Source organism: Pinus tabuliformis, chromosome 2_2, assembly GCF_031772625.1.
Source record: "Pinus tabuliformis cultivar Carrire ecotype Pingquan chromosome 2_2, CPIR1, whole genome shotgun sequence".
Taxonomy (NCBI): Eukaryota; Viridiplantae; Streptophyta; class Pinopsida; order Pinales; family Pinaceae; genus Pinus; species Pinus tabuliformis.
Window position 1 is genome coordinate 820,415,392 of NC_142300.1, and position 13,008 is coordinate 820,428,399.

The following is a 13,008-nucleotide window of genomic DNA, read 5'->3' on the forward strand; positions in this document are numbered from 1 at the left end:
AATGCACTCAGCGCCAATTTATTTTTCTTTCTCATAAATTAGTGGTCGTTCTATTTTTTTCAAAGGTTTAAAAGGAATTTAATTTTGTTGAATTATTTTTAGATTACGTTTATATTGACATTAGTTTTAATGTTAAAAAAAATATTAATTTTTTATTGATTTCTATGTGAAATGTAAAAATGTAATTTAATTATTATAAGATAAATGTTGAAAATTCATTTTTCATCCCATAATTTTAATAATAATAAAAATTAAAATTTATATTAAAAATAATCATATTTTTTATTTTTCAATAAATCATATTCATCGCCAAAAAATATATATATTAAATTTTTCATGATAAATAAAAATAAAATTATAATTTAACAAAATGTAATAATTTATTTTTGGCAATGCAAAATATATAATAAGATAAATTTGATGATATCACTTCCTATAAAATTTAAACATCTTAAACTTTATTTTATGATACAGACAACTAGTAGGAGACACTCTTAACGGGGTAAGTCACTTTCAAGCCTGCTGGATCACACTTATTCAAATAAGATATTCGGTAACATGCTATTTGACAGTGATCTATAATTTTGGGCTGAGCACATGCACCTGGTTCACCGTTCAGCGCATGGAAGTTCCCCCACATAGACTCTACCTCTTCCAAGCAAGTCTGGCATGCAGAGGGTTACAATTCCTTGCACCAAAGTCTTTATTTTTTTCCTAAAGTAGCATAATCCAGACAATTCCCTGCACCCATTTCATTTCATCACATTCATGTCTGTCTTACCAGAAGAAACAATGGATTGGAGCGTAGAATATGCGACAGCATCAATAGCGCTGGCTTTGTTGGTGATACTATATTTCAAAATGAAATGGAGTGGTGACCTGTGCCATCCTGTGGCTGCAACCGTTGTTTCTCACATCATCAATTTCAAACGCTTACATGACTATCTTTGTGATCATCACAGACGCTACAAAACTTACAGGATATCTTATCCTACTTTCAGCTACGTTTGTACCACAGATCCTGCAAATGTGGAGCACATTCTTAGATTTAATTTTGCAAACTACGTCAAGGTCAGCTTCTGTTACATGGAAGTGATTGCTTCAGATATATCTAGCCATAGTTTTATATGTGTGGTTGTTATTAATGTAATTTGAAAAATTCATAGGGAAAGTTCAACCATGGTTTTATGTTTGTGGTTGTGATTATTGTAATTTTGAAAAATTCATAGGGAAAGTTCATCCATGATATTATGGAAGACCTTCTCGGGGATGGCATTTTCAGCGTTGATGGTGAGCAGTGGCGACAACAGCGAAAATTAGCTAGTTTTGAGTTCTCTACCAAAATGTTGAAGGACTCCAGCAGTGTTGCTTTCCGAGAGAATGTAGTGAAACTTTCCAAAATTCTTTTGGAAGCTTGTGGAGCAAAGCAAGCAGTAGAGATGCAGGCATGATAAATCCTTTACCTATTAGCTGATTTTCTCTGAAAATTTATAGTTAAAGTTGCATTTCTTGTTTTCATTTCTGTGTTAGGATCATGAAACCAAGAGAAGTGGTAGTGTCTAAAGATGATGTTGCTTGGGATTTCACTAGCCCGAAGGATCAATTAACATGGAGTCTTTTTACCTTCAAATAGGTTACATTAGAGATGAATACCATGGCCAAAATCATGGGTTCTCATAAACCTGGCACTCAAAAATTTTCATTAACTTGACCCAGTCAAGTTTATCTAACAACCCTAACAATCCCCCCTTAAACATGACTGAGGAACTTTAACCTGGTTTCAATCATTCATCAACCATCTCAACTGAGATATCATATTCCCTACTCAAGCTAGGATACCAATACACCTACCAACCTGGTACCTATCCAAGTGGTCCATTCCATAGCTTGACGATTCCATGCACCACTACACTACATGGATGCCTCATCAAAGTGTTAAGGTCTTACAAGTTACAACAATCCGTGCTCCTGCGCAATATGTATGCTTGAACAATAAGTCTTACAACTTCCTATGTATGGCAGGATTTCATAAATTGGATAAAAAACGCTTAGGGTGTTCACACACCCGTGTGACTCTTATCACCTCCATAAAACTTCAAGCCATAGACTCCATTTCTGTTTTTTCGTCCATACAACCACTCTCTTGCTACATCTCTAGCTTTGTTGATCCATATCTCGACCTAGTCTTTCAACATTATTTGATCTGTGCAATCTCTCATTAATACAACTAAAATCAATTTAGTGGTCATCATTCTCCTTTGTCATGGCCACCATAGCCTTTTACTATAATGCACAATATTTTCCTAGTAGCTTCTCTAGGACCTCTAAAACCTAATTCACTGGTCGTGACACTTACTTTACCAGTCCATTCACGCTTCACTCTCAACTCCAGGGTCTAATCAACACACTACAACTTCAACCTGGTCCTGACACTTACTTTACCAGCCCATTCACGCTTCATTCTCAACTCCACGCTCTAATCAACACACTACAACTTCAACCACAACTCTCATATTCACTAGGCTCTGATACCGGTTGTTAGGCTCATGAAATAGGAAGAAGTGGTGGCGTTTAAAGACACCATTGTTTTGGATCCCAGTGGCCCCAAAGGATAAATTAACATGAAGTGTTTCCGCCTATAAATAGGATACATTATATGAATTCTATGGGCAAAACCATGGATTCCCATAAACCTAGAGCTTGAAAACCTTTAGTAACTTGATCGAGTCAAGTTTACGTAACTACCCTAACACTCGTGCATGTTGAAAATTTATATTTAAAATTGTATTTGTTATTTTCCCCTCTGGTGTATGGAGTGAGTTAATAAGTGGACAAACTCAATTTCTAGTGTTTTCTTTTTTTCCCTTTAGTAAATTAAAGTTCCACTGTAGAAGTTTTGGTGATTTCGTTTTACAAGTTTTTGGTGATTTTGTCTTTTTTTTCAGTAATGTTAAGTTCCAGCCTTGAAATTTTGATGATTTAAATCATCTTAATATGAGTAAAAACCATAAGAAAAAAATTCCACTGAAAATAAGTTGTATTGTCTACTTATTAACTTACTCTCTCTCACACACATATTTCTGGTCTACAAAGTGTTAAAAATGAGGAAATAGTATTGTATCAACACCTTGCAGTTTTATATCAATTTTGGTTGTATGAAGTGTTCAAAGTGAGTACGCTAGTACCTTACCACCACCTTGTGGTTTTCCAAAGTGATGGCGGTATTCATTGCCAACCACAATAGCAGCTAGGAGACCTCAATAACAGTGAGTAAGTTTGTAGGCTTTGGTGAGAATGGATTCTATGACCACTGTGAGAATTACACCATAGTGGAAAGGGTTGAACCAACCAAGCTATCCATAGGGCTTATATATAGCCTCGAGATCCCCTCATCTTCCAAATATTGGCCCCATATAGCCTCGAGATCCCTTCATCTTCCAAATATTTAGATGGGGTAGTTCAACCATCAACCACAATCATTATTGGTAACTCCAATGGACTTAATTAGATTTGAACTTGTGACATAAGAATTCTGCATCAACAAAATACTTGGGTAAATGACAATTAATTGTGCTAATATTCAGGGATTAGAACAATTCACTACCATTCACCTTATTTATGTATATTACTAACACGGATGACACATAAAAATCTTAGGTCACGAGTTCAAATCTAATGAGTCCATTGGAATTTACAATGGAGATAATGGCTGATGCTTGAATTATCCCATCGTGGTACGTGATATATAGAAGAGATATAATGGCTGATGCTTGAATTATCCCATCGTGGTACGTGATATATAGAAGAGATATATAAAAGATGATAGGATCCAAGACTTTTCTTTAAACCATATATATAAAAGTTTGAAGTTATGGTTTCAAAACGTATTGCCAAAGAGGTAGCCACTGACTCTTGTGTTAATGTTTGCCTCCTCAAATTCCAAGAAACAAGGGGAAGTGCCCTTTGAGAAAACAAGTATTCATATCGTCCCTAAGGACCCTCTTGGGCGGTTGTTATCCATGTGATGGATTACAAGCTATTGCTAGAGATCATGTCCCTCAGATGGGATCTCTTTTCACATTAATCCCTCTGTATGTCTCTATATATCCTTGTGTGAATACTCTATGGAAAAATAGTATGGTGCAGAACCATAAATTGACAGCGATAAATGCCAGTAGGGTCTTTTACTAAAATCAACAATGGATGCAATCTGCAAACTGGGCTTTGGGTGGAGATCAACAGCTTATCAAATACCAACTCTCGAGCAGAGACATCTTTTGCAAAGGCTTTTGATACTACAAATGCTATGCTTTTGTGGCGTTATGTTGATCTTGCATCGAAATTAAAACGACACTTCAATATTGTGTCAGAAGTCGCCATGAAAGAAAGCATCAAAACAGTGGAAAATTTTGTCAAGGTATTCAGAAGAGGAGAGGGGGGATTTTCATCCAGAATAACTATGTAAGAGAGTGCTCACACCAGTCTTAGTCTTGGTTTGGAACTTATGTCAGACGTTAATCGTTCTTTTCACATTTTCTCGGACTAGTTAATTGCTGGTACTCGAGACCTAGTTAATTGCTGGTACTCGATAACTTGTTTCTGTGTCACTGGCTTCAAATATTTTTACAGGTAAAGCTAGACATACTGTCTCGCTTTCTTGCATTAAGTGAGAAATACCTAGAGAATTACTCGGACAAGTATCTCCTAGATATTATTTTTGAATTTCATGATAGCTGGCCGGCACACATTGCAGTTACCCTTTGTTGGTTTTTTCATTTTCTTTGCAATAATCCTGATGTTGAAGGAAAATTTCTGCAAGAAATCCGTGACCTGGTCAAGGAGAATGAATATAATGTCAATTGAAGAATCTATAATTATGTTTTCTCAAAGTCTGACGCACACAGTATTGGATAACATGCACTATCTTCAAGCTGCTTTATCAGAAGCCTTGCGCTTACACCCAGCTGTTCCTGTGTAAAACGCGTATATTTCTAAGGTCATTTAGGTATCACAAACATTCTTTTGACTGATCATTGTCCAGGAAGCTAGTACCTTACCAGCACCCTATGGCTTTCTGGAGGGATGGCTGTATTCATTGCCAGCCAAAATAGTAGCTAGTAAACCTGTAGGCCTCAGTGAGAATGGATTCCATGACTTCCTGGATAATTAAAAATAGTTGATGGTTAAGCTACTCTCCATTGATATTCAGAAAGTGAGAATGGATTCCATGACTTCCTGGATAATTAAAAATAGTTGATGGTTGAGCTACTCTCCATTTAGATATTCAGAAAAGATCTCTGAGGCCTCAAAGTTCAAACTATATATATGAAATTGCAGTTTCAAGACTTACTAACAAGTTACCAATGACTTTTATGTAAGTGGACCAATGACTGCCTCTTGAAATTCCAAGGAAGAAGGCGATGTGCCCTGTGAGAAAACGATTACTCATATTAGCCCCTAGGGCCCTTTTGGGATTGCAGTTGATATCCATGTGATGGATTACAAGCTATTGCTAGAGGGCATCCCTAAGATGGGAGTTCTTTTCACATTAATTTCTCTCTGTATTTCTTTATATATCCTTGTGTGAATACTCTGGCAAAATAGTATGGGGCAGAATCACAATTTGACAGGGATAAATGGCAATAGGGTCTTTTACTGAAATCAACGATGGATGCAATCTGCAAACTGGGCTTTGGGGTGGAAATCAACAGCTTATCAAAGGCCAACTCTGGAGCAGAGGCATCTTTTGCAGAGGCTTTTGATACTGCAAATGCTATGCTTTTGTGGCGTTTTGTTGATCTTTCTTGGAAATTAAAACGATACTTCAATATTGGGTCAGAAGTCACTATGAAGGAAAGCATCAAAACAGTGGATGATTTTGTCTACAAGGTCATTCAGAAGAGAAGAAAGGAGATTTCCGTCCAAAATAACTATGTAAGAGAATCCTCACACCTGTCTTAGTAACTTATGCCACAAGCAGACTATCTAATTGTTCTTTTCACATTTTCTCTGACTAGTTTATTGCTGGAACTCATGACCTTGTTTCTTTGTCACTGGGTTCAAATAATTTTACAGGTAAAACCAGATATATTGTCTCGCTTTATTGCATTGAGTGAGAAACACCCGGAGAATTGCTCGGACAAGTATCTCCGAGATATTATTCTGAATTTCATGATAGCTGGCCGGGACACAACAGCAGTTACCCTTTGTTGGTTTTTTCATTTGCTTTGCAAAAATCCAGATGTTGAAGGAAAAATTCTGCAAGAAATTTGTGGCCTGGTCAAGGAAAATGAATGTATGTCAATTGAAGAATCTATAAGTATGTTTTCTCAAAGTCTGACGCAATCAGTATTGGATAACATGCACTATCTTCAAGCAGCTTTATCAGAAGCCTTGCGCCTACACCCAGCTGTTCCTGTGGTAAGACGCGTATTAATGTTCGGTCATTTGGGTATATCTCCAACATTCTTTTGACTGATCATTGTCCATCAATAATTGTGTCTTGTTAGTCTTGTTTCTCCTCTTGTTAGCATGCACTGGAATTCCATTAGTTAGGATAGAGGATATATAGCGTAATATTATATTAATATTTTCATTGCATTTGCGGGTTTGCCCAAACCAATTTCTTTTATGATATATGGCGTAATATTATATTGATATTTTCATTGCATTTGTGGGTTTGCCCAAACCAATTTCTTTTATGACTTCAAAAGTAGGGATAAGTTCATTTGATTTTTGGATTCCTATGCTTAAATTAGAAGTGCAGAAATGGTTGTACCTTTTGAATAGAATACCTCCTATATTCATCATCGTTCTCCATTTAATATTGATTTAAAGATCAAAGAGTATGGCTCATCATAAATTGACAAAACATATATAATATTGATTTAAAGATCAAAGAGTATGGCTCATCATAAATTGACAAAACATATATAATATTGATTTAAAGATCAAAGAGTATGGTTCATCATAAATTAACAAAACACAATTTGCAGGATGGAAAACATGTAGTTTCTGATGACATCCTTCCCGATGGATTCAAAGTCAAGAAAGGTGATATAATCAATTATGTCCCTTACTCAATGGGAAGAATGACATACCTCTGGGGCAGTGATGCAGAGGAGTTTAGGCCAGAGAGGTGGCTTCAGAATGGAGTTTTTACGCCTCAATCACCATTCAAATTCACTGCATTTCAGGTAAGTCTCCTAACCCTTATAGTTAATCTTTTCAAAAGTACCTAAGCTAATGCCTTGAAATCGATAAGGTGTGTGCTTGACTTACAGGCTGGACCTCGCATTTGTCTTGGCAAGGACTTTGCATACATGCAAATGAAGATTTTTGCTGCTGTGCTTGTACGTTTCTTCAAATTTGAAGCTGTTGAAGGTAAGGAAGTGAAATATCGTCCCTCACTGACACTCCATATGACTGAAGATGGATTAAATCTTCGTGTCAAGCCTAGATTAGATTGCTGATCACAGTTTTACTTGACAATAAGGTACAGCAATACACAGAAAGCTTTTATCCGTTGTACATAAGTATTTTAAGATATTTTGATTTTGTCTAGTTGAAGGCATCTGTTATGTTGAGTCATACCACAATATCAAAACCCCTTTGGGCGATGAAAACATTGTTTGAATAGAAAATGTTGAAGGAGCCAGACAAGTAGAACACACTAGGCACAGAATAGTGCTTCATAATATAGGTTATATCATCTTATGTATTCATAGGTGCCGATCTGTGGCATCAATTCCCTGTTTTTCTAATAAGAACTTTATCATATTCTTTTGAATAAATGTTTAATAAAATAATAAAGAATTACTGGAATGAGGAATCCCTGCTTTAGGGGTCATGATGTTTGTGATTCTTTCTGTGTGCTGAAAGGCTGGATTTATGATTTTTAATGCGACATGAATTTTTATTAGTCATACTGTATTTACCGAAATGGTAATTTTGTTGAAAATGCTTGGATGATTTTGGTAGTGAGGTCTTTCCTGTGATCTGTTTTGGTCTACCCTAGTGGCAACTTCCAAATGGCTTTTTTTAATTTTTGATGTAAAATGCCCATAATTTACTGTTTATATAGATAGTCAAAGGAAGCATTCTATTGAAAAAAAGAGAGGAATTAAAAGATATGTGGGAGTGACTCTTTCCTATCAGACTATTTTAGTCAGCATGAAGACGATGGCTTTGGGCCTGTACAGAACTCGCATATCAATATTAGAATCACATACAACATAGCCTATCTTGTATCAAAGGTAAGTTAGGGAAAGGGAACTAAATGATAAATAAAGAAACACACGTGTGGTGTATTGAAAGTTCTGTTTTTTTCAAATGAATTATTCCATTTAAATTTATTTTCTTGCAGTATTGTTGTTACTGGGATTTTTAAATTTTTGATTTTTAAAGTGCCCAATCCCTATCCTCAAGAATGGGATACCAATATTATCTCTTAACCGATTTCTATTCCAACGAGTTGTGTTTTTCTTATGCAGATGAAGAGTAGTCCTCAAAGCAGCAGTATTTTCCTACCACAAATACAATCTTATAAATTGAAACCTTCAAATACGGTATCAGAGATAGAAATATATCGCTAGAAACTGGCAGAAATATTTGCTTTAGAATCCTTAGTTTAAAATTCAGGAAACCATAAGCAGTACTATCATTTCTTGTTGTAAATTTCAAATACAGATGTTTCAACAGAGAGAGATGATTTTCCTCATAGAAGGGACCAATTGCAGAGGGACAATTTTTGCTTATAATCCTTAGTTTAAAATTCAGGAAACCATAAGCAGTACTATCATCTCTTGTTGTAAATCTCAAATACATATGTTTCAACAGAGAGATAATTTTCCTCATAGAAGGGACCAATTGCAGAGGGACAATTTTTCCTCGAGCTATATGAAATTAAAAGACTCCACCATCGAATTGAGGGTCGGGATGTGACAATGGAAAACTCTCTCAACAACAACAATAACAGTAATGCGAACAACTCTAGTTAGATCAGCACAGAATACGGCAATGCACAGGTTTTGTGTCAAATGTGTGGGAAGTCGTTTGAGTCCTTTCTATTTGTAATTCACTTTATTAGATGGAAGAGACGAAGAGACTTTAATTTTAAGTTACGAAAAAGTCTAATAAAGTGTAATTTAATAGCAGTAGTGATTTAGATAAATCTCCACTTTTGATTATTGAGATTGAGATTAAATCTCTATCGTTGATCTTAATGACAGATTAAAATTGTGGAGACTTAGAATAGTCATCAACTCAAAATTATAAAGACAGAGCAAGATAGAAGAAAAAGTGGCACAGTAACTTAGTTGCAAAGAGAAAAAAGAATTCACTCAGTGTGCAAGCTGACAAGTAGTGGGAAACAAAGCAGTAAAGTGAAATTGACTTCAGCCAGATTTGTGAACGCCATACAATTTCAAGGAATAAGGATGCCATATGATCTAGTCGTAGAAGGAGAAGTTCAACCTAGCAAAGGGCCATATGATCTCAATCGATTTTTAGAGTGTAGGTCGAGTTCTTTTTAGTGATCATACATGGCCGTACAGCTGCTAGGGATTTGCTGTTGATTTCCTTTTTCTGGTGGGAAGAGTTTTCTCAGTTGAGGAACCCTTTAGGATTTTTAAAATATCTGTGGAAAAACTTGTTATCAGTTTTTTGGAAAACCAACATTTCGGACGAGGTTAGTGAGTCCATCATCAGGGTAATGTGATCTGCATTTTGCTCCATGCTTTCACACTCTTTTTTCTCTAAATGCAGATCACATTGCCCTGATGATGGACTCACTAAGCTAGTACGAAAGGTTGGTTTTCCAGAAAACTGATAACAGGTTTTTCCACAGATATTTTAAAATTCTACCAACCTGTATGGACTCTCTCTTTAAAACCCTTGTAGGTTTTGAAAAAAATAATGAAAAATTGATTTGAAAGGCAGTACAATTTTTTTTTTTTTTTCACTGATATATTTTTGGTAATCCTGGACTAATCGCCATTCTAGGATCCACTCTAGGACCACTAAAAAAAGGTAATGATAATTGGTAGGAAGTTTACTAATGCCCGCGCACTTTTTGGTGTAATGGAATACCTCAACATGATATTAGAGCCTTAGCCCAGGTTTGATTCCCCGATTTGAGTTTGAAAGAGGTGTTGGATTTTCGCACTGGTCTCATTGGGAATCATTCACGTGGACTAACCGCCACTCTGGAATCCACCCTGACACCACTAAAAATGTAATGATAATTGGTAGGAAGTAAAAATGTAATGATAATTAGTAAGGAAGTTTAGTAATGCCTGCAATTTTTGATGTATTGGAAAATCTAACAATTTTCCAGCCATTATGCGATTAATTTATCATCTGAATTTTTCTATTTAATTTAAAAATTCTGTAAGTTTTATTTCTTGAGATCATTTTCTCTTTAAATTAAAAATTCAGTAAAAGTTTTATTTCCTGAGATCATTTTCTGTTTAATTTAGAAATTCAATAAAAGTTTTATTTCCTGAGATCATAAGGTAGTTATTCACCTTGGGTGTGGATAGATATTTTTTGACATTGTATTCAGAGCTTGGTTTTGTTAGCACAAATTTCTACATGGCTTACAAATAAGAAGATCTTTAAAATCACTAGTAAAAATTAGTGTAACCTATAGAAAAATATGTTGTATGAATAACTGAAATAATGAAGAAAACAAGAAAGCTCAACAAGAATAACCAAGACAAGAAACTGAATGGATTGGAATTTCTTATTCAACAATGATTCTCCGCTCATTACATTTCATGGGCGTTACATAACTAATATTTCGGTATAAAACTGTCTAGTTACATTTTACCCAAAGTTACTAATTCGTTGTCAAACTAACAAACTCCACCTTGACAACAATTTTCCTAATCTCTTGCCCATGCCCATTCATCATCTTTTCGGAAAGCCAAGAGAAGCTAAACACCACCGCAACTTCTCTATTGTAACTGTCTTTGTGAACATGTTTGCACAATTCTCTTGCGTATGGACCTTTTGAAGAGCTACTTTTCCGCCATTGATCACATGTCTCAGAAAATGATACCTTACATCAATGTGCTTGGTTCTGCTGTGATAAGCAGGATTTGTAGCCAAGTGAATAGCGCTTTGACTGTCACAAAGTACATTCACTTTCTCTTGCGTCCTTCCAATCTCATCGAGCAGACTCTTTAACCAGATTGCTTCTCTACTGGCATCTGAAGCAGCTATATATTCAGCTTCGGTAGTGGACAACGCAACTGTTTCTTGAAGCTTTGACATCCAACTAATTGCTCCACCTGCAAGAGTAAAGACATAACCTGTAGTAGATATTCTTTTGTCCAAATCACCTGCATAGTCAGCATCTACATATCCGCAGACTGATCCTTCAATACCATTAAAGACGATGCAATGGTCACTTGTGCCTCTTAGATATCGAAGCACCCATTTCACTGCTTGCCAATGTTCTTTACCTGGATTTGCCATGAACTTGCTGAAAACTCCAACTGCATGTGAAATGTCAGGTCTTGTAGATACCATCGCATACATTAAGTTGCCTACAGCGTTTGCATATGGTACATGAGACATATACTGCTTTTCTTCATCAACTCTAGGACTCAAAACCGAAGAAAGCTTAAAATGGGAAGCTAGTGGAACATTAACAGGTTTCACATTATTCATAACCTGTAGTAGATCTTCTTTTGTCCAAATCACCTGCATAGTCAGCATCTACATATCCGCAGACTGATCCTTCACTACCATTAAAGACGAGAACTTTTCAAGTACCTTCTCTACATACTTCTGCTGTGATAACCAAAGCTTACCATTTTTCCTGTCTCTGTGTATCTCCATGCCCAAGATATGTTTTGCTGCTCCAAGATCCTTCATATCAAACGTCCTTGAGAGTTGAGCCTTTAACCTGTTGATCTCTTCCATGCTTTTGCTTGCAATAAGCATATCGTCAACATACAAAGCTAAGATAATGGAAATGCCATTGAAACTTTTGAAGTACACACAATGATCATACTCACTTCTTATAAAGTTATGGCTCACCATGAAGGAATCAAACTTCTTGTACCATTGTCTGGGAGACTGCCTTAGACCATACAATGATTTCCTGAGCTTGCAAACTAATCTTCTGCTGCGACCTCGTACAAAACCTTCTAGTTGTTCCATATATATCTATTCGTTCAAATCACCATGTAGAAAAGTTGTTCTAACATCTAATTGTTCTAACTCAAGATTAAGCAACGCAGTTAGTGCCAACACAGTACGTATAGAAACAAGTTTTAAAACTGGAGAAAAAATCTCATGAAAGTCTATAACTTCAACCTGAGAATACCCTTTTGCTACCAGTCGCGCCTTATACCTTTCGATACTTCCATCAACTTTCTGTTTCAGCTTGAAGACCCATTTACATCCAACAACACTTCTCCCTTCAGGAAGCTCTACAAGATCCCAGGTATTGTTCTTGGCTAAAGAGTCCATTTCTTCTTCCATAGCCATTTTCCATTTCTCGCTATCTGTATCATCTACTGCTTCCTGATAACAAGAAGGTTCCCCATCTTCAGTAATCAAAGCAAAAGATGAAGCAGAATCTTCATACCTTTTGGGAGTTTTCCGTTCCCTTGTAGACCTTCTCAGAGCTATTGGTTGCTGAACTGGTTCAGAAACTTGCACTGGTTCAGAAGCTTCAATGGCTTCATTTGTGTCATCAACACCTTTTTCTCCAAAAGTCTCTCCTTCCTTTCGACTCTCACCGAAAGGTCTAGCCTCCAACTGAACTCGTTGATTCGGCGATACCTGTTCTTGTTCAATTCTTTCAACATTTGATTTTAACAGAGAGGATTCATCAAATGTTACATCTCTACTAATGACCATCTTCCTCCATGTAGGATCCCACAACCTATATCTTTTCACTGCATAGTCATACCAAACAAAGACATAACATTTCGACTTTGGATCTAATTTTGAACACTGATTTTTCGGAATGAGAGAATAAGCATCATAGCC

The 13,008-nt window shown here is 36.1% G+C and overlaps 1 protein-coding gene across 2 annotated transcripts; it reads left to right on the plus strand.

Annotated features, from left to right (window-relative positions):
• Positions 1 to 554: 554 nt before the first annotated feature.
• Positions 555 to 7,766, plus strand: LOC149195500 (cytochrome P450 704C1-like). 2 transcript variants are annotated; one of them, XM_089405345.1, is made up of 7 exons: positions 555 to 678; positions 785 to 1,071; positions 1,230 to 1,445; positions 5,647 to 5,934; positions 6,076 to 6,420; positions 6,996 to 7,196; positions 7,284 to 7,766. In XM_089405345.1, exons 2-7 carry the CDS (start codon positions 793 to 795, stop codon positions 7,470 to 7,472), a joined length of 1,518 nt encoding a protein of 505 aa, XP_089261471.1. In that variant the 5' UTR covers positions 555 to 678; positions 785 to 792; the 3' UTR covers positions 7,473 to 7,766. The 2 variants fall into 2 exon arrangements, with proteins under 2 accessions (XP_089261471.1, XP_089261470.1); XM_089405344.1 differs by having other exon boundaries at positions 586 to 662.
• The last annotated feature ends 5,242 nt before the right edge of the window (positions 7,767 to 13,008 follow it).